A 25652-nucleotide genomic window follows, 5' to 3' on the forward strand; every position below is an offset into this window, starting at 1 on the left:
ACGATGGCAATTGAAAAAGTAGCATTGAATAGTGTAGCCGCACACCCATACATTGTATGTGTGAATGGAATATACAGCAGACAAATTGCAAAATGTATACAAAAACAAAAAAGGAATGACTCAGTTTGCTAAAAATACTTTTGTACAAGGTCAGGATATAAAAATGCTGCGTTTGTCCTTTTTCTTGCTGTTTTTATGCTCTTGTGGCATTACTGTGCTATACCACTATAACTAATAAATTTACAAAAGGCAGGATGTAGACTATACTTGTCTAACATCTGAGATGAAATGGTAATTATGCAAATGTTCCGGATATTACGTCACCTATTCCGGCTAAGACTGGCTAGCGCAATTCAACGGACGTTACATATACGTCCTGTTATTATCTTACTGACCAAACAACCGAACGCACTCTTTTCACAGAAATTTATTTTGCAACTGATTGATAAAGGTAAAAGTACGTCCGCATTCTTTACAATTAACCGGCAAGTGTCATGTCGGTTGCTATCTCCAAACCGTGCTGCAAGAAAAACAAGCGTTACCGAAGCATTGAAATGTAATGTAACGAGCGTATTTTAGTTCGTAACAGACATTGGGGCCATGTGATTTTTTTAGCAGCTGCAGTACTAATTGTTTGGTTTTGTTTGGTTTAGTATACTATGGGCAAGACAGAATATCATTGATACCTAAATCCCACATTTTCTGATCGTGTTTCGATCAATTAACGACGATCCTTTAAAGTCGCCGGGCTGTGGGTATATGGAATTTGGTAAATATTGTTTTTACCAAATGAGATGAGAAAATAGAATGAAAACATAACCTATTTTACCCCAGCTCACTAAGTATAATAAGGGTTAAAAACCGTTAGACAGTTTAGGGTCATATTCATGTACAGAGAGTAATTTGATACAGGTGCACGGGGAATAAGGCATTGGGGTTATTGCATGGTAAAAACGAGGGTAACTGGAGTACAAGTGAGATATATACCTAAATATTTTAGGAATGTGTGGTAACTTGTTAGGTAATTTTAAAATCTTTTAAGTTCTAATGCATGCACCTACTTCCACCGTGTTTACGAAGACATTTGAAACCCCGAACCCAGACGGGAGTGGTAGGGTTTGCAGCGTCATTGAAACATCTAAAATAAGTGGAGTTACTGTAAAAACTTTCAAAATAGTAAAAGGTACATAACCTAAATAAACCATATAAATATTATAAATAATAAAGTTTTTATTGTGCCTTTCTTCATATTAAGGTGAGTCTGTGCAAATTTAGGGACGATAAGAAACGTATAGTAGAGTGGGGAAAGATGAGACTCACTTTCATTATATTTTATCGTCTTATTTGGTAGTAAACAAAGAACATTCAAAGAATTGTAAAACCATATTCTCACAACTCTAATAAATCAGTGTTAATTGTCTAAAACACGATCGGAATATTTGGATATTATCTGCTAAAGGTGTCCCATCTTACTCCACAGTACTATGTAATATTACATATGCGACATGCGATTGTATATAATTCAATCGATGTAATTTGATGAACCAAGTGGTCGTGGTGGAATTTATAAAATATTGTATTTTTTGTGATATAATTTCGACTACGACCGATACTACCCGTCTTTTCGCTTTTATAAACTCTTCTGTTTTTCGTTATCGTGACCAAAGAGACGAAATAAATTTCATTCTTCCTCTTATAGACGGAATGTAATTAGACTCTTAGTCTTAATTTAAAAACTTACTGTTTACGCTTGGCAGCAATCTCTGGGCAATGTTGTTCACAATCAGATCGACCAGGACAACGGGGAGATCCCCGATCTTGGAACTGGACACGGTTGACTTGGTAGTTAATGCACTGATCTGACCACGCAGATTACCATTCTCTACTGTCACATTACCAGTCAAACTAGCCGCCTGTATCATGATAAAACAACCAACTTTAGGCTAGTTTTGGAGTACATAAATATAAAGTAGGGTATAGGGAAAGATGGGACTCATTTTCATTCTATTTTCTAGTCCGATTTTTAGTAAAGTAAGCAAAGAAAATTAAAAGAATTAGAAAATTTTAGTGTTCGAAACACCATCAACCATAGCTTACTATTGAAATGTTGAGAGCATCGTTCAAACTACCGTTTTCAGCCACTACAAAAGTAACAAGGTCAAACTTGGCTGTTATATTCACATTCTCCGATGTTGTGCGAGCGAAAGGGCTCTCGGTGGGATGTACGAAAAACCGAAGGGGCCTGGAAAGTATAAAGTGTCCATTCATAAATGAAAAGTACAATGTTAAATATACGGTTCAAATCTGGAAAGTTTTGATATTGCTGTAGGATTTAAAATCCTTCCTTTGATTTTGTCATACATAGTATCTATAGTAGCGTAGGGTGAGTTGGGAAGCCATTTTATTCCGTTTGCTGGTACCATGTAGTAAACATTTAAAGAATCATAAACTGTATGCTTACGACTCCCATAGACCGTTGGTTTAAAACACGATCATAATACTTGAGTATTATGTGCTAAAAGTGTCCTGTCTCCCCCTTACTATATATATATATATAGTAGTCGTGTTAGTTCACAACCGAAAAATGTGGTTCACAAGCTCTATGTTGCCACTTTCGCGTTTATGATATAACATCGAATGCTTCGTTCGACGCAATAACGGATTTCCCAATATGTCAGACTTACAAAATCTAATCGTGTATGAATGAATGAATGAATGAATAAATAATATATAAAGCTATACTGCACATAATGATACACTTGGACAACTGTGTTGTTACTGCGAGATTTATGGTGTACTAAAACGATGTTAAACTATGGTAAAGCCACATGCGTACACAACACACCTGTTTCTTCCAAAATTTGCGAACCCTGGTAGAAATCCAGCCATTGTGTCTGTCGTAAAGTTGAAGCCAACGTAACCTGCGAGCTGTTAAAAGAAATAAAAACAAAATAATAAAAGGAAAGCAAAATGATAATTATTAAGTACTTTTGAATATGGCGAAATTGGTTTTGTTATTTACTGTCGACGAAAAATTATTTAATTTATGAGACCTGCAAAATACCCACACAGTGTCATTGTCACAGTGATTTTTTGTAACGGTTTATTCAATTTTAAAAAATGATCAGCTTTAGGTTTTTGTCACAGGGTATTGGTAATATAGAAATTAGATTGTTGTTGGTTTATCATTGGTCATTTTTTTTCTGTTTGGGTAAGGTCCTGTAGCGCCGTATGCGGAATTTTTGTATGAACGCCAAATTTTGCCAAATTACTTAAAGGTTCATTATACAATGGTTTATAGTGACAAAAAAATCGACAAAACGCATTTAATTTACTCGCTGTGCGCAAACTACTTTCCGCTAATGACGTTTCATGATCGAACAACTGTGTGTTTAACTTCCTTGTGAATCGAAACTGCTTCATACAATCAGCAAAACCCCGTGCTGACGATAACAGTTTAACCCACAATATACTTCGTGATTGGCGTTACTTGTCAAACAAAAAAAACATGAGCTCATGTTTCCGTGAACCGAAAGTTGTGACAAACGCATGTATATTGTATAAACCGCAGTAGAGTTTTGTTGAAAAATACCCTAAACTGGGTTATATAAATGGGTTGTTTCAACGCGCTATATTATTCCAGTAGTCGTACACCCAAAAGAGGAAAAGAGTTTGTCATTTTAAAGTTAAAATACCATTACGACCAACATACTATCTTTATACTGCATTATCGTATAATCATGCTGCGAAATGAAGTGATGTTGGCATTCGTGTTGGTGGCGTGCTTGGTACTACTCACGTCGAGGGTGGATGCTGGTCGCCGTAGGTCTAGTACACGAATGAGGTAAGTACATTGTTTTATGGCATATTTAATTGACGTCCTTTACAATTAACCCCGGCGGTTAAAACAGCCTTACAGTTAAGACTTTTTGAATTAAACATTTTAATAAATACTTTGTGGGGTAAACCATTGCTCTTAAAATAGTTGCCCTATTAGTAAAACGTGGGCTAAAGCGGGAATATATTCTGGTAGCATACACCCGTATATAACCTTTGGGTTGTCCCAAAGTTAGGTTGTCCCACCAGCCGAAGTAGGTTGGGGTAAGATGGGATACGTTTTCAATATATTTCGCTAAGCACAAAACCGGGTAATATTTCCAACAGTTTATTTTAGTCGACAGAATCCTGGTGGTCGTTGGGGTGGTGCTGGTGGCGGTCGTCGTGGGGGCTGGGGTTTTTGGGACAATGAGCTTGCAAGAGCGAAACGTGACATCAAAAATGAAAACGCAATTGTTGACGAGTTTGTTCAATAAAACTGACATGCTGTAACTTTTAAAGTCTTGTTGTACAATCTTATGTATATTTCAAGCATTTACTGTCAACTCGTTGGTTCAATATTTAATGTGAACGAATTTTCTCTTGAATTTTATTATTTTTTCCGAAAATCATATTAGAGCAGCGGTTCCCAAACTGGGGTCCGCGGTCCAACTGGGGACAGCAGTTTACTGGGTTCGCAATGAAGCAATGAGTGTGGTTCTAAACCAGTGAGACTGTGGTACGCGTACCATTATATAGTGGTACGCGAAGGTCTCCCAGGTGGTACGCAAGTAACTCATTAAGTTTGCACCAAACGGTCGCAAATGATATTTTCTTAGCAATTTATTGATTGACGTATTTTAAGTCACATAAGTTAAAAGGAAAATATCCAACCTATTTTCAAGCACGTGCAGGCTAAATATTCAAGGGGACAATCGCTATTATGACGCAAATGATCAACGTGTAAATTGCTATTATGTTGTAATTAATTGCCAGGTCAGACAATCGCTATTATATATGATGCAGTGAATCCACGTGTGAATCCGTACTATTTCGTAATAAACACGCTGTTTGGCTGAGAAAACATTGCAAATATACAGCAGTGCTACTTCTGAAACATATTATAGGATAGTAAGATTAAACGAGTGAATGAATCTTAAACATATACGGAATTTACCCTTGGGGGTAAATTTACCCCAGTTTAGTTGGTCTAGTATTTTATAACCATAGCTTTTATAAGTGCTCCATTATAAAAAGCTGGGAAATAACCAACAATAAACTTAAAGTATATAGTAGGGTAATGGAGATGGGACACATTGTTAGCCGACTTTTTTAATTTTCTTTTTACCATTAAATGATAATCAGGAAAATTAGGTTACGGAATTATTCAAAAAAAAGTTATCACGACTTTATAAAGCGCGCGTCAGTACTATTTTTGAATATTAAAAAACTATGTAAAATAGAAACAGTATATGTTTAAAACAGGTAAAAAAATGCGAAATATTAAGCTGCTATCTTTGAAAGCTCGCTAAATCATATAGTAAAGCCGAGGAAGTTTTGTAGTTTGCGAGTGTGAACAATTAAATTTGTTTCATAACTTCATTAAACATTTTGTACAGTTTAATTTTGTCTCTTCAGTTTAATTTAACAATATACCCATTTTCGTTCAAACAATACCAATTTTCATAAAATAATATAATGTAGGTAACAGCATGTTAAAAACTAAAGCGGTAGGGCAAGGAAGGGAATTTTTAAGCCAGATTTTCAAAACGTACAGTATAATATTTCGTGTTATTTACGTGTATCCGTAATAATAAATACACTTAATGACCAAAATTAACAATGATTTTTATCCTGTGTGTTTTCGAATTTGTAAAAATTTCACTTGTTGTGCGAATCGTAAATAACTCCTCGTGTGTTTTATTATAGTTTTTGAATTATTGTCAAATAATAAAGGAATGATACTACCAATTTGTGGTATCACCCGCGGAGTAGTCTATTTTGATTTTAAAAAGCAGTCTATTTTGATTTTAAAAATATTTGGCAATATGTGCTTAAGTGTCCATCTTCCCCCACTGTACTATACACAAATAAATGTCGTTTTGATTAAAAGACTTGGATTGTGGAAATATTATAAGAAAAGAATTACTACCAGCTAGTTAAAAACATATGTGGTGACCTGCAGTTTGAAGATGGTGTTTCGATTTTAATGGCGCTCAACAAGGATTATCATATATTCATATTGTATTGAACGTAACTTGCTTTATCCTTGCGTGGCCGGAAACGGCAGTCCTTATAACACCGGTGTTTAAACACCTCGCACCAGCTATACGAGTTACCATTTATCTTACTTTGTAGGTGATTATTTTTGTTTTTATTTTTTTCTGCCTGGTTGATATATTGGACAACCCATTAGTGACCACTGGGTTGGAGCAATATATAGTAATGTTTAAATAATAAAGGATAATAGTAATCAGGAGTTTCACCCAAACATACTGTATTGGGACTTTGGAAATATTAGCCAATGTGTGCTTAAGTGTCCCATCTTTCCCCACTGTACTATCTAGCAAATTAGATAAATGTACATGTGAATGGCTATTTCTTTCTTTTTTGTTGAGGTCCTGTAGCGCCGTATGCGGGATTTTTGCATGTTGCCAAATTTGACAATTACTGAATGGGACCATAAATCAATGGTTTAGAAAAATAGAAATTTTAATCTTTTTAATTAAAATGCGTTTACTTGCTGCGTCCAAACAACTTTCCGTTAATAACATGTTTCACGATCGAAAAGCCGGTTGTTTATATACTTTATAACTTCTGTGTGAATAGAAACTGCTTGATCATCAGCAAAATCCCGTGCTGACGCTAACAGTTTAAATCACAATAGACTTCGTGATTGGCGTTACTTGTCAAACAAAAAAAACATGAGCTCATGTTTCCGTGAACGGAAAGGTGTGACGAACGCATGCTGCATCATGTATATTGTATAAACTGCATTAAAATGCTGTTGGAAAACCCTGAACTGGGTTATAAAAGTGGGTTGTTTCAACGCGCTATATTATTCCAGTAGTCGTACACGCAAACTAAGATTACCATTACGATCAATATTACTGCTTTATCGTATAATCATGCTGCGAAATAAAGTGATGTTGGCATTCGTGTTGGTGGCGTGCTTGGTACTACTCACGTCGAGGGTGGATGCTGGTCGCCGTAGGTCTCGATCATCACGAGCCGGGTAGGCTAAGCCAAGTACAATATTTTATAGATGAATGAATGAATGAATGAATGAATGAATGAATGAATGAATGAATGAATGAATGAATGAATGAATGAATGAATGAATGAATGAATTAATGTAACTTACTTTATCCTCGCGTGGCCGGTAATCGACAGTCTTTATAACACGGGTGTTAATACACCTCGTGCCAGCTTACGAGATACCATGTATGTTACTTTGTGGGGGATTATTACTTAATTTGTTTTATGTATATGGCTGATAATGTGGACAACCCATTAGTAACCACTTGGTTGGTGTCTTGCTCAAGGACACATACGCCCACAATGGTAGTAGCGACGAGCCATGAACCAAAACCAAATAAACAATTCAAACAATTTATTTTAGTGGACGAAGTGGGGGCGGTGGTGGTTATAGTCGAAATCGCGGCGGTGGTGGTGGTCGCCGTGGTGGTTGGGGTTTTTGGGACAATGAGCTTGCAAGGGCGAAGCGTGACCTCAACAATGAAAACGCAATTATTGACGAGTTCGAGCAATAAAACTGATATGCTGTAACTTTTGACATTCTTTTTCTATAATTTCTTGTATATTTTAATCATCCACTGACAATTTAAAATTTAGTAAACGAGTTTTCTCCCAATTTATTTTTTGGCAAATCATATTAGAGCTTATATAGAAGTAGGCCTATATAATTTTGTCCACTGTAAACAATGCTTTCAAATCATATATTTATTCTTTCGATGGGCTGAATGCCTATCAGGTTTTAACATGGCTATTATTGACTAGTATTTTATGTACATAGCTCTAACGATCTCCATATGAATATAAATAGCAGGAAAATGAAAATAAATGTAGAGTATATATACAAATGTTGTTTTAATTGAAATATTACAAAAGTAATGTATATAGTTCTGGAACGGATTATATAGTAGGATAGGGGGAGATGGGACACCTTTTTAATCTATTTTCTTCTCTAATTTGGTAGTAAGCAAACATTTAACGATTTTTTATAAAACTTTATCCTCACGGCTCCCATAGACCGTTGTTAATTGTTTAAAACACGATCAGGATATTTAGTTATTATGCGTCAAAGGTGTCCCATCTTCCCCCACCCTACTATAACACTTGTATTGCGAAAATCTTAGTAAAACAATAAACATTAGCTATCAAAAGTCCATAAATGCTGGCCTACAGTTTAGAATATTTCATTTTTAATTTTAGTGCCGCTCCACCTAGATTATCATATTGAATGTAACTTACTTTATCCTCACATGGCCGGAAAACGACAGTGGTTATAACATGTGTGTTATGTTTTATGCACCTCCAGCATGCTAGTTACCATGTATGTTACTTTGTATAGGTGATTATTTTTGGACTTTTTATATTTTTTATGTATGGGTAATAATTTGGACCACTTATAAGTGACCACTAGGTTGGAGCAATATATATTATTATAGTAGGGTGGGGGAAGATGGGACACCTTTTCATTCTATTTTTTCGTCCTATTTAGTAGTAAACAAAGAACATTCAAAGAATTATGAAACCGTATCTTCACGACTCCCATAGATCATTGTTAATTGTTTAAAACACAATCAGAATATTTAGATATTCTATTTATGCTAAAGGTGTCCCATCTTCCCCAATCCTACTATATATCTTGTTTTGAGAAAATCTACATTACTTACTGAGTCCTGACCAAACCAGAAATCCCAGCTTCCCGAAACCCATTGTACGTAAAGAAATGTGTTTATGACGTAATCCCCAACGATCATGCGGATCATATGAGATGACGTCATTTGGAATTCTGGCAAATTTTCTGCCGTGACTGGAATTCTGTGAATGTCAATGAAACAAATTACCGAAACTTTAATTACTTAATCTACGAATTTTATTTAGGCGTGCAACGTGCTTATTGTTTAGTACGCTCACTGTGCTCTAATGAAAAGCTGCTAAATGCAATATTGATACCAATTCAGTTTTGTTCAGATCAAATTGTTGGTAGTGTTCTCGTCTACCGACTAAAGGTGGCTGTACACAGTATCCGGCGTGCGAATTCGAAAGTAACATACATGGTAACTCGTAAGCTGGCACGAGGTGTTAAACCCGTGTGATAACTGTGGTTTTCCAGCCACGCGAGGATAAAGTAAGTTACATTTATTCATTCATTCATGCATTACCGAATTCCGCATGCGGCAGCGAAATCCGGACAAAACGGACAAAACGGACACATTCCGGATACTGTGTACAGCCACCTTAAAGTGAGTCTGTCGGGTTTACTATGGTTACCTCGTTTTTTAGTCGGTCGACTAATATGTAGTAGCTGTATTGTGACGTTTAGTCGGCCAAACTAAAATTCTGCGCATTACATAAGTTAGGCGGTCAAACCTGTCGGCCAAGTTTTTGGCGGGCGAATATAAAAGGCGGCGACTATAGTTTAGTCGGTAGACTAGAATATCACTCCATGTTTTACTTTTTTATATTAAACCTTTTCATATACATTGTATGCAATTTAGCCAACCCATTAGCGACCACTGGGTTGGAGCAATTGCCGTTAGGTGACTTGCCCAAGGACACATATATACGCCGACAATGTTAGCATGACGAGCCTTGAACCCATTAACTCTGGGTTAGAGGCATGTGTGGTAACCAACTGTGCCACGACACCGAACATTTGTATTCGACTTACGTCATCGAAGGGTTGTTAGTTGGGAAACAGCGTCCTCTTGAGAACACAGTTATTTGGTTTGACGCTGTCGTTGGAGGGCGGGAGAGAGCCAGGTCAATGCTTGTGGTGGTGGTCAGCGCATAGTTAACTGTAAGTAGGTATGTGACGTAAGTCAAGTTCAAAGAAATGGTTATATTTTAATAGTATTAACAACGATAAAATATATACGCCGTAAAAAATTATATACAGTAAGGTGAGGGGAGATTTTCTTTTCCCATTTAAGTAAACAAAGTACATTTAAAAAATTATAAAGCCGTATTCTCACGAATTACATGGACCGACAAACCGTTGTTAATTGTTTAAAACAAGATCTGGTTATTTAGATATTATATGTGCCGAAGGCGTCTCGTCTTTCCCCACTCTACTATTTATGTAAATATACATTTTCAGATTTTGTGGTTGTAGGTCTAAACGGTGAACTGCTGGGGTATTTGTGAATTCATTAAACTATGTGTATACTTTTTAGTTTAGCATTAGTCATATATAGGTCTATTATACATTAAAATGCTGAAGTTACAAAATGATCTGAAAAGAAGCTTAAATAGTAAATGCAAAGTATACAAAATTTACCATTCAAGTTTCTTAAAATAGAATTTGCCTGACTTTGGATCGCTGACTTAACAGTTGGGCAGATCTGGAAAAAAAAGGAATGAAAGTTTCATTTTTTTGTGGTGAACATAATAATCCATATCTTACCCTTGCAGCGAATGTGTTGCGAACGCTATTTGAGTTAAACCTCAAAAGGATATTGTACAAGAATGATAAACTGGAGCCCGACACCCGAGCGTTCATGTCTCCAATATTGGCTGAGCAACTTGAAGTGGAACTTATCTGCGTTTGTTAGAAATTAAATGCTCGTATACAGAAATGACCTCCGGCATCAAACGGTTTCGTGCGGCCACGCAGGAAATTTCACGCCGTGCTTTTTCTATTCGCTTGTGGTTTGGCAGCCATAGCCACAGATTGACATAAACATCCATGGATATATGTGTAGTAAGGTGGGGGGAAACGGGACCCTTTAGCGCAGAATATTCAAATATCCTGATTGTGTTCTAAATAATTAACAACGGCCTATGAGAGTCGTGAGAATACGGTATTATAATTATTTGAATTTCCCTTTGTTTACTAACAAATGTGACGAGAAAATAGAATGAAAAGGTGCCCCATGTTCCCCGCCCTACTATATCTTTCTATTACTCAAACCCTTAAATGGTTTGCACGTTGTAACGCACTTGTTGCAATTCGGCCCTGATTTCATTGGTAATAAGTTGAAAATAAGGTAAATAAACGTACGATTTATCAAAAAAAAAGATTTAAAAAAAATCGTTTTCCTGATTTAGAAAAAATTAGAAATCTTAATTCGTAATATACAATCAAATGTAGAATCAAATTTTATTAAAAAGTAAGGTACATAAACGTACGGTTGGCCGACCGTTTTGGTCTCTCCCCACCCGCATAGAAAGAGTGAGATCCACACCACTCGCATCCGCTGTGAAGCTGCCGTCATTATCAACGGTAAAACTGGAAAACATCGGTTGCAATGAATAAACATGCATAGTAAAGTGGGGTAAGATGGGACAATTATTTGGTAGTAAACCAAGAACATTCAAAGAATTAAATAACTGTATTTTCACGACCCCCACAGACCGTTGTTAATTGTTTAAAACACGATCAGGATATTTGGATATTATGTGATAAAGGTATCCCATCTTACCCCATACTACTATATGGTCCTTCACAGCAAATGTTAACCGTATAGCTCAAAGGCAGTTTTTAAAACGGATTTTGCAATTTTTATTTTAAACTATTTAATGAAAAATAAAAAAATGTCTGTCATGTATACACAAGAAAACAGTATCTTACAACCAAACACGGTAGTTGACACTCCATTGGCCCCTCATTGCAAAAGATGCTGATCGAATTCGAAGTGTGATCACGTTTGGTGATGACGTCGTAAGGCCAACATTCCCGAAAGAGAAACTTGTGACTCGCAAGCTGAAACATCAGTTGAAATTGAGATGTTTCATTTCACATGCACACTATTTACTCTTTACTGTGTGAATACAATTTTATATGTAAAAAAGTCAGCGTAAAGGTAGTTGATGCTCTGTACAAACTTTAAATATGAGCATAGCTATACGCTAAGGTACATTAACTGATACGAATTCAATAAATGGATAAATAAATGAATGAATGAATGAATGAATGAATGAATGAATGAATGAATGAATGAATGAATGAATGAATGAATGATGAGATGGATGAATGAATGACACTTATTTAACCGCGCGCTGGGGACAGTTGCTATATTTCACACACCCAATTGTGCCCAATTACAACTTTGCAACTTATACCTATGTGTAGCTATGTAGGTGATTATCTTTCTTTGTTTGCCCTCTTATTTCTGTGTGTCATTTACGACAACCCATGAGTGACTACTGAGTTGGAGCTAGGCCGTTTAATGTGTTGATCCACACACCCTTAGTGTTGTGGGCGTGTGACATGGCACCGGAGCAAAGAGTTAACCATCTAAGATTAATGTAAACCTTACTTGTTGAAGTTGTAATTTGCAGTTACCCAAGAACTATATCTCCCACTGTAGCTGCCGAGATTCGAGTTGCTTGTGACGTAACTTTGAGCCATTGTTTTAACAACATCAGTGACTGCAAAATGAAATGTCGACTGAAAAGCTTTACATGAAAATTCGGTTATGTCAAAAATGCTTATACGATAAAGAATACTTCTTCTGGTAAAATGGTGATGAAAATAAAACTGAAATTAATGCAATTTTTGTACGGCAAAAGTAAAAGCGGAAAACTAGGGTGAAATAATTGTTTAATTAAAAAAGCGGATAATTAAAATAAGCACACTCAGGATTTATCAGTAAAAAAGTGGTGACACTGTAAAGCTAAATGATTTTTATCGTCCAGCAAATTATTAAAAATAAGATTTAGAAATCTAGGTCGCAATGTGCAGTCAAATAATGTAGAGTCAAATTTCATTATTATAGTTAGGAGTGTTAGGTCTTGGTCCCCGCATTGCACTTTTAGTACCACAAAAATTGTCCACCATGAAAACAGTACATCCCCACACAATTGGAAAGCTGAAATGTTACCACTTACCAAATCTAAGACCTCGATTGTTGACCTTTACCTTTATCCCAGTTTGCCCCTCACATCGAGACACGCAATTTAGTTGGACTGTCATTGCTATCGCAAAAACCAAACTAACAAGCTTCATTTTTGTCACAACAAATTTAAGCAAATCGTTTGACGAAACAGCTATCCAAAAATATAAAATAAAAATAAAAACGATTTGTTTATTTTGAACAACACTTGAAACATTTTTTGTCCAACTTGTGTTTAAAAAATGACAAGTCAAAAAACTTTGTTCTGAACAAATATTTAAACTGAAATATTTGCGTAGCAATTTGAACATTTTGCTAAGGTTCAAATACGCTCATTGAGACTCATCTTAGATATGCGGCTCGTTCAAGACCTGACACATTAATAAATTTTCTCATTTTTATAGATGTCTTAAACACAAAACTGAAATGCTTTGTTCTGTATTCTACCTACCATGCAAAACGGCAATGGTTAAGGTTTTTGCCCCAGGCCGATGAATCAAATCGTGTGCCGTTGAGTACCTGCTGTAGCCCAAAACACAGACAACCTTTTACAGTGAGCCAACCACTTAAAATATACGGACTAATACAATATTTAAAACATCGTATGCGAACTCACTTTCTTTAAAATAGTGTCTGTTTAAAAACTCGGAAATATTCATATATTGATTGCGCCATATATCCTTGCTGTAACTGTCATAAATGGAATCGGCTTTATTGCTCGGTGAATGAACACGGTCAACACGTATTTGGAAATGTATTATAGAATATATCAATGAATTTTAACAAACAATGTTTTTAACAATCGAAAAATATATAATGACTTCTTCTTTATTAAACCAAAGAGATTAAAACCAATTGTTTAAAACCAATTGTTTAATCTCTTTGATTAAACTATGATAGAACCACAGATAGAACACTTTTAAATAGTCCATGAGTTTAGAGCATAGATACAAACATATCTTTAGGTATCTATGTTTAATGACAGAATACTGATACGCATCGATAGTTTTTGTATAGTTTTAACTTGGGGACTTTTATGAATAGAGAGACAAAAGTGAATACCGTCTTTGCTCGTTTGCTAACGTGTATGTTGGTGCTTCGTAGAGAATTTGCCTGCCATGAGTGATTATTTAGGTGAAACTGATAGCGATGATGAGTTACCACACGGTTGGGAGGAAAGGACGACATCAGATGGCTGGGTTTATTATGCGAAGTAAGCAACTTTATTTCTTAGGAATTATAGGGTCCTACTAAAACACGCCCGGCGGGGCCCGGTGGAAAAAAATATACTAAAACACGCCCGGTGCGGGGCTCGGTGGGGCCCGGTGAGGACCCGGTCTTACGAGTCATTCTAAAACACGCCCGGTGAGTATTTCGTGTAAAGGGAGCTTTCCCTATGCAAGAGCCACCAAAATGTGTGTGTGAAACAGAACTTGTGAAAAAATTGGAAGATATTGTCTGTCTTCAAAGCATAAAGATGGCAATTTTCGGTGATAGAAATTACATTCTTGCTCCGCACGTCATCGCTGTAACAAAATGAATAAAACATGATGATGAAAATGGACACGTAATTCGCAAGTTCTTTAATTATCGCTCTGCTAAAACGGAAACAAACGTGGGATCGCGCTACTGAGGGCTTGTCCAAATACGGAAAAGCCTAACACGCTAACTAAAAGACCCATCATGTCTAATATTTACATTTTTCGTTTTAAAAGTTACATTGTTCGTCTTTTAAAGTTTTTAATATTAAAACTTTGATTTTAATAATATAATAAAACTTCGATCAAGTATAAGTGTATGTATAGTACTGTGGCCTAATAGGACACTTATAGCACATATAGTAGGGTGGGGTAAGATGGGACACCTTTTCATTCTATTTCTCGTTCTATTTGGTAGTAAGCAAAGAACATTCAAAGAATTATAAAACTATGTCCTCACGACTCCCATAGACTGTTGTTAATTGTTTAAAACACAATCCTTTAGCACATAAGATCCAAATTTTCTGTTCGTGTTTTAAACAATTAACAACGTTCTATGGGAGTCGTAAGAATATAGTTTTATAATTCTTTGAATGTTCTTTGCTTACTACCAAATAGAACGAGAAATAGAATGAAAAGGTGTCCCATCTTACCCCACCCCCTATTAACAAAATTCAACGAATAAACTTTTGCTAAAAATGCAGTTCATTATGTAATTGTACAACGAAACAAACTTCGTACATCCATAATCAAAGTTCATTTTCCAAAACCTCAACTCCGGGGGTCTCATTATGTATCTTCACTTAGTCACATGACGAAGTCAACGAAATGGGAACATCCGAAAACAAGAAAGAGAAGAAGAGTCGCAAAAGGTTTGAAAATAATTTTATTCATGCTCATGGGCTTTCTTTTGCCGTTGTTTTTAAAACATATATATTTCCTTTTTTTATTTCATGCGGCGCTAAATTCAATGTTTAAACATATTTCTTCAGTAAAGAATTAGCACTTCAGTAAAGAAACAGCACATTTGGTATGAAAAAAAACGTGTAGTTTTAGACATTTAGTCTGCTATCTGTCTGCATTCATTCCCTAATGAAATCTTACCGATGGCAGACGAAATTTCGGAAATACACTCTGGTTTTTCATACCAGATGACCTGTTGAAAGATTACTTACATTATGCCTGGTAATAAAAGTAACAGAATATATTTCTTTAGATCTACCATATGGATGGGAGAGGGTAGAAGATGACCAAGGGAGATTTTATTATGTAGAGTGAGTTTTGTTAAGATTTTTAAATGAAATTTTTTCTTAAAAATCCATAAAAAAGTTTTAATCATGATTCAATTAAATAACTATTGTTCAATTAAGGTCATTTAATAAGGTAGCTCAGCACAGGTTTTTTTATTTGGGTAACTGCACTTTTAATTTGCATATTTTTACTTTGTAGGTAGTAATGCATGATTGAATGTCATGTGAAATGTGGAAAGGGCTATTATGGGTAAAATTTTAAAATTATAGCTACTTGCAATGTCACATAATCGAACACATACATTCGAGGTAAAACCAAACTAGCATCCGTCACTTTTTCAGTTTTGCGAGAATAATGTTTTTGTAATTTTTAAATTTGTGTTTTACAGCAATTATATTATAAATGCTATATAAAATACTACACAATCTATTTACATCAGCCATGTCAACAAGAGAACTACATACACGGATCCACGTCTTGCTTTCGCAGTGGATGTTATTGGATCAAGGAAGGTTTCAGTAAGACAGAGGTTTGATGCAAGCAGTACAACGGATCAGGTGCTTATGGGTTCAGACTTAACTGGAAAGGTTGCCATTGTAACTGGTGCAAATTCAGGAATAGGTAAGTTTAGGTTTTACCCAAACTGCATTTCTGCGGAAATTCCTTGTAAATGAACAGCATCTCATACAAAAAGATCCCATGCATGAAAACTTATGTATAAAGGATATGGTAAATTTACCTATTTTTACAATTTAAAAAAATATAGAAGGGGCCTGTATAGTATATTAATGGGGCTCCATATAAAAGAATAATTCTGTTTTATTTGGGGGAAAACGATACATCATATAAACTGCCTGCGTTATTGGCCAAAATTGACCTTTTACCCCAAAAATAGAAATTAAACGGCTAATGCAAAAAATTACAAACCTATATTTCTTGCTATTTTTTCATTATTAAAATTTTGTTTACAGGTTTCTTAGGTTATAAAGCACAAGCTTTTGCTATTATGGATTCTTTTAATTAATTGTGAGACTTCATACCTGTCATGAATTCAAGTTACAGTGTGATTTATTGTTCATTTCCAGGGTTTGAAACAGCACGTGCGTTGGCATGCCATGGTGCACGAGTTGTGCTTGCATGCAGAGATTTAGAGAAGGCAAACAACGCTATTTCCGATATTAAGAGCAGCAGAGTAAGTGTTTCCATGTTTTTAGTTTCTGGTTTATTAAAGTAACTGTGTATGCTCTTTTTTTGTAATATTGGTAATATAATATACACATGGGGTTTCTATTTGAATAAGAGACTGACGATGCCATTTAGTTGAAATATTTATCTCTTTTATTATACAATTGGTTGGACTTGATTTTTGTCTGTTACGTTTTTGTAGCACCAGATCCTTCTTGGGTTTTTAAGGTTTAGATTTGAGTTAAGAAAATCATTTGCTTTCATCACTGGTGGAAATACACATAATGTTGGACATATTAAGATGCGCAAGATAAAATAATCAAAATAAAGGAATGTAACTTGCTTTATCCTTGGGTGCCGGGAAAACGACAGTCTTTATCACATGAATAATCTGTTTCATACACCTTGTGCCAGCTTACAAGTTACCATAAAATGCACGTTTAAAAACGACTTGTTTCTTTCTATTTGTACTCTTAACTTATTAACAATACTGCTAGTTTAATTAACATAATAAAATACTTTTTTTTAAATAACATTTTTATTATGTGCATGATCAGAATACACACATTTTTTTTAATCCTGTGTGAACTCTAATGTAATCGTTCATTTATTTTAAAATTCGATTTGAAAATCTTTGTTTATCTAAAGGATGGTGTAAAAGTGATTGCCATTCAACTAGACTTGTGTTCACTTCAAAGCATTCAAAACTTTGCTGATGACTTTCTTAAACTTAAATGGTAAGTTAAAATTTAAAATTAACGCTTTTATCTTTCCTTGTTAGTTATATAGTATACACTGTTTATCCTGCTAAGTTACCACTGGACAAATATTGTGTCCAAAATTGCTCACAGTCACATTAATATACAGCTGCAAATTTTGATCACAGTAATTGACAGCAGTTTGCTTTATTTATAGTTGACACTGCAGACCAATGTTCTGTTTCTTTCAATATTTTAATAATAGGTAACAACTAATAAATATTTAAGCAAAATGCATAACGCTTACTGCTCAACTAACGCCAAACTCAAATAAAATTACTATAAAAATGTCTGGCGCCAAAGCAAAGTGGTTAGCACGCTTGCCTCTAACCTAACGTAATGGGTTCAAAGTCTGTTGCTAATATTATTGTGGGCGCATGTGTCCTTGGGCAAGACATTTAACGGCAATTTCTCCAACCCAGTGGTCACTAATGGGTTGTCCAAATTATCAGCCATTCGTAAAAAAAAATCCCCAAAAATATTCCCCTACAAAGTAACACACATAGAACTTGTAAGCTGATATGAGGTGTATGAAATAGTGCACCTTTGTTATAACCACTGTCTTCCTTTCCTGGCCACGTGGGGATAAAGCAAGTTACATTCATTCAAAACAATAAGAATGTTCTAAACTATCGTGAACCAAGTCACACTGTGGCCAAGTGTAAATAATTTATTCAAACAGATTGTTTTGTTAAACCACAGTTTAACATAACGCCCTTTCTGTGGATTAAATATTCCTAATAAGTTAGCAGTAGAAGTGTTATACCATATAGTCAGTATTACCCAAAAAACATCTAATTGGAAAATGGCCAATTACTTTCAAACACAAACTATAGGGCAAACTGCATTTTGCAAAAATGACAGCATCACATACAAAAAAATCCCATACATGGCAACTTATATAGGATATGGTTATACTGGTTGCTTGAGTTCGTTAGTTCTTTTTTTCGCGCTATACCGTTCGTCTAGTAATGATGTCAACGTATGAAATCTGACGTCAGCGGTCCAATCGTTACGGCGTTTTTCTCTCTTTTGGTGTCCGCCTCTGTTTGATCTCTCTAGCCCCATTTCACGGTCGGAATATCCGCGTCTCTCCCCGCTTTCATTCGCCACTCTTCGCCGTCCGCTTCTCTGCAGCTACATATAGTAGGGTGGGTAAAAAGGGACATGTTTTCTCATTTGTCGTCCCATTTAATAGTAAATAAAGATTATTTACAAATTATATAACTGTGGGCCCGTGGCCCAGCGACTCTAAACAGCGGGGTTAATTGTTTAAAACAGGATCAGGAAATATGGGAATTAAGGGCTAATGGTATCCTAGCTTACTCCGCTGTACTGTTTGGTTTTTATTAGACCTATTGGATAGTAATTGCGCCTGGCTGAATCTGACGTTAGGAAAGGTGCCCATTTACGTTTTTTAAAGGCTAGATTAATTTGAAAATGTGCGTGAGATTTTCGTGTACGATGTAAAATATCTAGTAGCGTTTTGTGCAGGCAGTGATATGAAAGTCAACCTGTATAGTTTTACAAGCAGTTTAGATTGTTGTCTTTGGGCAAAGCAAGTATACAAAGTGGAAATGCAGTATTTAGCGATTAAGAAATAGCAGAATTAAATTAATTAAGATTTTAAAATTTAAATGTCCTCCGCCCCTTCAGGATCACTGTGAGAATACATTAGAAGTTAGCAAGTTACAAGGTTTAAGATGAGACTACTGTTTTGTGCCCCTTATGCAGTTTTAGTCGCGTTTTTTTCAGTTTATCGTCAGCAGTCAATTAACACCAAATTTACAACCCTAAAAACAGTTTACGCTTTGAAACAATGGGGTAAATTACCTTCGGCAGTTTCGTGACGAAGGTTTTGTCCTCTGGTTCCTCGTCATCGTAGATAGGTCTTCGTGTTACATCCGGAAGAACAATCGGTCTTCTACGGGCGTGTGCGACGCTGTGGGAATGGACAAAAGATGCATTTTGAATGAATTGCCGTTTAGTGTCTTGCCAAAAACACAGCATACGCCCACAATGGTAGCAGCGACGAGCCTTAAACCCATGACCTCTGGGTTAGAGGCAGGCGCGCTAACCACTTTGCCACGGCGCCGGTTTTGACGTCGAGATAAAGACAGGTCGCAGCAAATTAAAGGAAAACTACGAAGTTCAAACCCGGAAAGATATAAGTTTTAAACAGAATAAATCTGCATGTAATCGTTGCAAGTCAGGTATAGGTATATGTGTATAGTCTGTAGATTTCTTATCAGTTATATATATATAGTAGGTTGGGGGGAGACGGGACACCTTTGGCACATAATATCCAAATATCCTGATCGTGTTTTAAACAATTAACAACGGTCTATGGGAGTCGTGAAAATACATTTTTATTATTCTTTGTATGTTCTTTGTATACTACCAAATGGGACAAGAAAATAGAATTTAAAGGTGTCCCATCTTCCTCCACCCTACTATATATATATTTGCGAGAAAAAAAAAATATTTTCGTGGGAATGATATGTTTAGGTTAGTCGTTTAAAGTTAGTATATCAAACTCACTTCTGCGTTAACTTATCATTGCCGCATGTACAATCCAAACAAAGGATATCAATCTCACCATAGACGGAGTTCACATTAAATCAAAGCTTAACTGGTAACCGCTAACCAAAACCTACGAGTAAACACACACGCCGAAGTTTATACTCACCGTTGGGGAGGTTGGGTCAGTGATAGAACAGCGTCTTGATACGGGTGATCTGGTTTATTGTACAACCTCCCAAAAGCAAAACTCAGCTCGGATGCATTTTCTGGTTCCAGCTGCGAGGTTTATTAAGAAAACTTTTATATAATTTTCAGGGTCCCGTAGTTGCGCCTGTAGCCCTATGTACAACGTTATTTACGTCACTTTTATATCTTATGGTGATGGCATGGCCTAAATGTTCATTAGATATACGAAATCAACAATATTTTAAGTTTACTTTTAAAGCATTCTGTTATGACCTTCGCTATCGCTCTTGCGTCTCGCTTCGACCAGTCGTCTTGTTTCCGCTCGAGGGCGCGCAAGAACTTTTCGTGACGTCGCTTTGCCCTCTTTTCCGCCATCTCGTGAGCATGTCGAATATCGTGCAGTCTTATCTCAAGCAGACGGTCATGGCTCATATTATCATACAGAATAACCTGAAAATGACAGCCCTTTACGCTTTTTAACGTAATATATAAATTTAGAAGGGCGAACCTTTTTGGTATAAAGCACCACGCGTAGCTAGTATTTTTACCTGATAAACCACCACACTTACGTTTTAGAATTAGATACTACATTTTGTATAGAAATCCTTTATACACATTTAAACGAAAAAGAAACAAAAAGGCAGGGCATTTCTGTCTTCATGAACAATACGCTTCAAAGCGTATATGTAAAATATAACCGAATATTCATTGGCTGCGCCGTTTCTTTTCGTGGTTTTATGGTAGGGGTAGATGGGACACCATTTTATTCTATTTTCTCGTCCCATTTGGTAGTAAATAAAGAACATTAAAGGAATTATAAAACCGTATCTTCACGACTCCCATAGACCATTGTTAATTGTTTAAAACACGATTGTGATATTTGGATATTATGTAATAAATGCGTCCCATCTTTCCCCACAGTACAATCTATAAATATATATATCAACTTTCTTGCCTCTAAAACTTTCTTAGTTCATTTAACAAAAATGATATGTGATTTTGCATATATAACCCCGTTAATGCACTCACCAACACGCCAAAATGATATACCTGAGGCAAATATGACTTTGGTTTCATCTTTTTCGTTCGAAGTACTCCTGTCATTTTGGCAAAATCTTTGTCCAATCTTAACTCCTCTTCCAGTGTTTCCGGGTGAAGTGGGAACAGGTTGCCGCTGTAATCTAAAGCTCAAGGCATGTTAAGACTGCCATGATTTTCGTAAACACTGCGACTTACCAATATAGTATAGGGTGGGGGCAGGATGGGACACCTTTTTACTCTATTTTCTCGTCCCATTTGGTAGTAAACAAAGAAAATTCAAAGAATTATAAAACCGTATCCTCACGACTCCAATAGACCATTGGTAATTGTTTAAAACACAATCTGAATATTTGGATATTGAAAGCTAAAAGTACCTCATCTTCCCCACTCTACTATAATACCAAATGTTTTATTTCAAAAAGTAGTTACCGGTAGTGGGCGTTGTATCAATGGAGGGTCCCTTCTTCTCCTTGGCCCGTTTGCTCGGTGAACGGACTTTCCCGTCTCCTTTTCTTGGTCTCTTCATAGCATTCCAGATACTTTCTATATCTGCCTCTGTTAGTTGTTCATTCGGTTGGGATAAACCGCTCTGCTTTCCACTGGATTGCGACATTGTGTTATTTTCAAGCTACTGGTCTTGTGTTTAATTCTGTTTAAAACTACGTTTTAACGCTTGTTGTAAACCTAATGCTCTCTAATTGGAACAACAGAAATGCTTACTTTGTAATATAATGATGTGGGAGAAGACGGGACACCTTTAGCACATAATATCCAAATATGCCGATCGTGTTTTAAACAATTAGCAACGGTCTGTGTGGAAGTCGTGGGATCACGGTTTTATAATTCTTTGAATGTTCTTTGTTTAATACCATTACCAAATGGGAAAAGAAAATACAATGAAATATGGCCCAACCCACCCACCCTACGATCATTTTACAGAATATTGAGCACAGTGAATGGTAGCAGCAGTTATACGGGCTGCGGGTGGCCACCTTTTTAAATATATACGTTAAAAACTGTATATTAACAATTTTAAAACCACGCATTACCACCGGTATCGAACTGGACGTATTATACGCCATGTATGTTGCTATACGCCTGTTTCAACATTACAGCGATGACCACCAATGGAAATAACGATTTGAACTACTTTTTTGCCAGTCTATATTTCAAGAAAACGAATAGAAACTAGTTTGCAAACAGATTCTGCCTTCACATTATCAAAAAAATGCAAAAAAAAATCATTTTCGAGCACTTTGCTTGCTACCATCTCGTTACACAAACTTCTACTCCTCACACATACAATTAAATGAACCTCAAATAACAACCTGACATCTCAACCCCTGAAATATCGCGTTCCACAAACACCCGTATCATGAGTAACTAATCTGGCCAGTGTTGCCAAAATGAAAACCCAACTTACATAATCAACGCGTCAGATTCTCGAGCCGGCAACACTGCCCCACGCGTCGTCTGCCGTAACTGGGCATGAAACAGGACACCACCCTGTCATGCGGCAACGATCATAAATAGGCCGGCTTTACTAAGTTTCTGGAAATGCGACACACTGCTGTATACAATCCAACGCATCACTCACAGAACTCCGTTGTTTCTTTGTCGTATCTGTTTTAATGATGAATGTTGTTGAATGTTCTCGCTGGGTCAAAACTTTCGCGTAGATGTCTTTACAGAATCTCACATTTTGCACCTCATGTGGCTGGATAGTTTTAACATTGCCAGCGTTCATGGTGTATTTCGCTATCAGTTTATTAACCAGTGTTGGTTTTATTATTAGTGTAGTATAATATTACACACACAACACATCACAAAAAGTGCTGCTGGTTTATTGTCTTGGGTTCTCTCAAGTGTCGACTTTTAATTTACACGTGACTTCTCTCAAATTAATGAACAAACACGTCTCGGTCTTCGCAGGTCGTATAGGTTTTTATACTCAGCATATATACTGTATTGCTAATTAACGATATTTTATAATGAATGTAGCTTTTCTGTAATAATCAAGACTGATCTTAAATTCTACACAAAAAAGAGCAAAATTAAGCATTGGGTTTTGGGCGCATTGTGTGTTTTAGTTCCGAACCACTATTAATGTCACAAAAACCTTTCGCCACGATCACATCTTGTTTATTTACTTGGTTGCTCAACCTCGATTTCCAATGTTCGTGACACTAATCCATGGCTGCCTAATGTTACAGCTAACCAGGACAAGACCTCGAGTTGGACGCCTCGTGGCCGCGAATTGACCACGTTTTTGCGACATTTTACAGTCACTTGGGAGCGCTGTAGAGTCGCCTAAACCGTGTGTATATGCGCATTTGCACCCGGACCAAACATCATGCCCAGATCATACACGAAACCGCTTGGTAGACACTTTATTTTTACCGGTTCCGGGTGTAGGAAGACTGGGACCTACCATAATTAATCAAACAGAATGGCATTAGGCTTTCTTTAACCTGTCCTATACTCCCTGTCAGGCCTCTTCACATTCTCGTTCTAAACGCTGGTGTGTTTATGTTGCCATGGCAACTGACAGAGGATGAAATTGAGAGAACGTTCGCCGCTAATCACGTGGGCCACTTTCGGCTAACACAACTCTTGCGCGACGTGCTGCTCCGTAGCGCCCCCGCGCGAGTGGTCGTCGTCTCATCAGAGAGTCACAGGTAGGCCAACATTGATAAATATTGTATAGGAGAGCGGGGGAATATGAGACACCTTTTCAGTCTATTTTCTCGTCCCATTTGGTAGTAAACAAAGAACATTCTAAGAATTATAAAACCGTATCCCCACGACTCCTATGGACTGTTGTTAATTATTTAAAACACGATTAGGATATTTTGTGCTAAAGATGTCCCGTCTTTTTCCTCCCTACTATATACTAAAATAATTGAGTAATAGGACAACTATGAGACACTTGAGCAATTAATGTTCAAACATCCTGATCGTGTTTTTAACAATTTACAGTGGTGTATGGGAGTTGTTAGGATGCGGTTTAATAATTCGTTAAATGTTTTTTGTTTTCCACCAAACGGGACGAGAAAATAGAATGAAAGATGTCCCATCTTCCCCCACCCTACTATATATAAGTTTCGAGTTGACATTTTTTGCATGATAGATTTCCATCGGTCGTGGAGGAAGCAATGAACCTTGATAAGTTGTCACCAAGTGAAAACAACTTTCGTGGCATGGCTCAATACAACAGAACCAAACTATGTAATGTTTTGTTCAGGTTGGTGGTCTATATTTAGCATATTAAACTAACATCTGCGTTAACTTGGCATCGTTTTTACAAAACAGATAGTATATACCTGTAATAGCAGGGCAGTTGTATGTTAATACAAATTTAGAAATTTTTACCTGTGAGAAAAAATCTCACAGTTAAAATGTTTGTTGTTTTTTTTAAAGTTGGTGTCTTGTCTAAGTGTGCGGCCGCCGCTTTTTGCCTGCATATATCACAACCCATTTGTGTAACTGGACAGTTGTTTGTTAATACAAATTAGGAAATTCAAATCTGTTGGTTAAAATGTTGTTTTGTGTGCGGCCGCCCCTTCTTGCCTGCGCTTATCACAATCTATTGCTCTTGAATTTCCTATATTTATTTTGGTTTTATCAAAACAGTAACGAGCTTCACCGACGCATGGCTGGTCTGGGTGTGACATGTAACTCCCTCCACCCAGGAAACATGGTGTATACCTCAATCTCGGATTCTTCATATCTATTCAAGTTTTTCTTCTTTCTTGCAAGACCCTTCACCAAGAGCTTGGTAAGTAAATTGTAGATATTTTATTTTTATATATTTATAACTTATTTATAGTCATGCATGATTTTTATATTGTTTAGGCAGTTACTTTTGTCGTATTAATAGTCTAATAGTTTTATATTTTTCAAAGCGTTTTTTTTCAAAATCTTTTATTTTTTGTTCTTCCTTTTTTTAGTTTAATATTTTATGCTTATTGTTAACCCTTACACCGCCAAATCATCCAATAGTTCAGGTCTGCCTAAATCGGCGACGCGGGCTACAAAAGTAACAAATACTACACTTACATTTCCAAAAAACAGTCCTTCTTTTTTATGATATTTGCGCTCAATTATTTCTTACTTCAATGCGAAATTATAACTGCGAAAATCCCACTGTGGGTAACGTTACGTATATAATCAAAAGATATCAGTTTTCTTGACTCTAGGTGGCGTAACAGGGCTCCGTTTGTGGCGTTTGGATTTTGGTTGTCGGTTTTGCAATGCTAGATTTGTAAATCAAATTTTATGTCCCAAGCACGATTTTTTTATAAAAGCAAAGTTCATTAAAAGATATG

At 36.3% G+C, this 25652-nt stretch overlaps 4 protein-coding genes and 1 long non-coding RNA gene across 10 annotated transcripts in view; 3 read left to right on the forward strand and 2 right to left on the reverse strand.

Annotated features, from left to right (window-relative positions):
- Nucleotides 1-411: 411 nt before the first annotated feature.
- Nucleotides 412-13228, reverse strand: LOC149726921 (bactericidal permeability-increasing protein-like). The gene is made up of 13 exons (XM_089889442.1): nucleotides 12898-13228; nucleotides 12327-12438; nucleotides 11639-11770; nucleotides 11197-11296; nucleotides 10472-10606; nucleotides 10346-10409; nucleotides 9737-9863; nucleotides 8736-8883; nucleotides 2846-2928; nucleotides 2098-2242; nucleotides 1742-1913; nucleotides 1062-1138; nucleotides 412-520 (listed from the first exon to the last, which is right to left on the reverse strand). The coding sequence occupies exons 1-13, from the start codon at nucleotides 13211-13213 to the stop codon at nucleotides 479-481; spliced, it is 1653 nt and encodes a 550-aa protein (XP_089745568.1). The 5' UTR covers nucleotides 13214-13228; the 3' UTR covers nucleotides 412-478.
- Nucleotides 3545-4337, forward strand: LOC149726922 (uncharacterized). The gene is made up of 2 exons (XM_089889474.1): nucleotides 3545-3844; nucleotides 4175-4337. The coding sequence occupies exons 1-2, from the start codon at nucleotides 3612-3614 to the stop codon at nucleotides 4311-4313; spliced, it is 372 nt and encodes a 123-aa protein (XP_089745600.1). The 5' UTR covers nucleotides 3545-3611; the 3' UTR covers nucleotides 4314-4337.
- Nucleotides 6831-7919, forward strand: LOC149726923 (uncharacterized). Its single transcript, XR_016386153.1, has 2 exons — nucleotides 6831-7051; nucleotides 7439-7919. It is a non-coding gene; the product is annotated as an uncharacterized LOC149726923 (long non-coding RNA).
- A 557-nt stretch (nucleotides 13229-13785) lies between the features above and the next one.
- Nucleotides 13786-25652, forward strand: part of LOC149726924 (WW domain-containing oxidoreductase-like) — a 29934-nt gene continuing 18067 nt past the window's right edge. Inside the window, exons 1-9 of one of the 4 annotated variants that reach the window (XM_089889449.1) lie at nucleotides 13786-14115; nucleotides 15085-15252; nucleotides 15597-15654; nucleotides 16071-16252; nucleotides 16717-16823; nucleotides 17465-17553; nucleotides 23817-24002; nucleotides 24455-24568; nucleotides 24958-25102. In XM_089889449.1, the coding sequence (XP_089745575.1) occupies nucleotides 14052-14115; nucleotides 15085-15252; nucleotides 15597-15654; nucleotides 16071-16252; nucleotides 16717-16823; nucleotides 17465-17553; nucleotides 23817-24002; nucleotides 24455-24568; nucleotides 24958-25102 (1113 nt within the window). In that variant the 5' untranslated portion in view covers nucleotides 13786-14051. Of the gene's footprint in view, nucleotides 14116-14135; nucleotides 14268-15084; nucleotides 15253-15596; nucleotides 15655-16070; nucleotides 16253-16716; nucleotides 16824-17464; nucleotides 17554-23816; nucleotides 24003-24454; nucleotides 24569-24957; nucleotides 25103-25652 lie in introns of those variants that run through there. The other 3 variants (XM_089889447.1, XM_089889448.1, XM_089889450.1) reach the window with 3 other exon arrangements.
- LOC149726925 (uncharacterized) lies at nucleotides 15249-23800 on the reverse strand. Of its 3 annotated transcripts, none has more exons than XM_089889467.1 (7): nucleotides 22748-23800; nucleotides 21754-21923; nucleotides 21334-21464; nucleotides 20557-20733; nucleotides 20264-20373; nucleotides 19408-19516; nucleotides 15249-18711 (listed from the first exon to the last, which is right to left on the reverse strand). In XM_089889467.1, exons 2-7 carry the CDS (start codon nucleotides 21848-21850, stop codon nucleotides 18487-18489), a joined length of 849 nt encoding a protein of 282 aa, XP_089745593.1. In that variant the 5' UTR covers nucleotides 21851-21923; nucleotides 22748-23800; the 3' UTR covers nucleotides 15249-18486. The 3 variants fall into 3 exon arrangements, with proteins under 3 accessions (XP_089745593.1, XP_089745592.1, XP_089745591.1); XM_089889466.1 differs by lacking the exon at nucleotides 22748-23800 and adding an exon at nucleotides 22045-22195; XM_089889465.1 differs by lacking the exon at nucleotides 22748-23800 and having other exon boundaries at nucleotides 21754-22032.

Source organism: Ciona robusta, chromosome 12, assembly GCF_009617815.1.
Source record: "Ciona robusta chromosome 12, ASM961781v2".
Taxonomy (NCBI): domain Eukaryota; kingdom Metazoa; phylum Chordata; class Ascidiacea; order Phlebobranchia; family Cionidae; genus Ciona; species Ciona robusta.

Bases quoted from the DNA above. Each gene is read 5' to 3' on its own strand.
- LOC149726922 (XM_089889474.1), top strand. From the start codon at position 3,612: ATGGGTTGTTTCAACGCGCTATATTATTCCAGTAGTCGTACACCCAAA. The intron at 3,845-4,174 runs GTAAGTACATTG...AGTTTATTTTAG, and splicing joins AGGTCTAGTACACGAATGAG to TCGACAGAATCCTGGTGGTC.
- LOC149726921 (XM_089889442.1), bottom strand. From the start codon at position 13,213: ATGTTCAAATTGCTACGCAAATATTTCAGTTTAAATATTTGTTCAGAA. The intron at 11,771-12,326 runs GTAAGGTTTACA...CTGATGTTTCAG, and splicing joins GCAAATTACAACTTCAACAA to CTTGCGAGTCACAAGTTTCT. The intron at 2,243-2,845 runs GTGTGTTGTGTA...TATACTTTCCAG, and splicing joins GCAAATTTTGGAAGAAACAG to GCCCCTTCGGTTTTTCGTAC.
- LOC149726925 (XM_089889465.1), bottom strand. From the start codon at position 21,937: ATGTCGCAATCCAGTGGAAAGCAGAGCGGTTTATCCCAACCGAATGAA. The intron at 20,734-21,333 runs GTATATCATTTT...TGTCATTTTCAG, and splicing joins CAAAGTCATATTTGCCTCAG to GTTATTCTGTATGATAATAT. The intron at 18,712-19,407 runs GTAATTTACCCC...TACTATATGTAG, and splicing joins TCGTCACGAAACTGCCGAAG to CTGCAGAGAAGCGGACGGCG.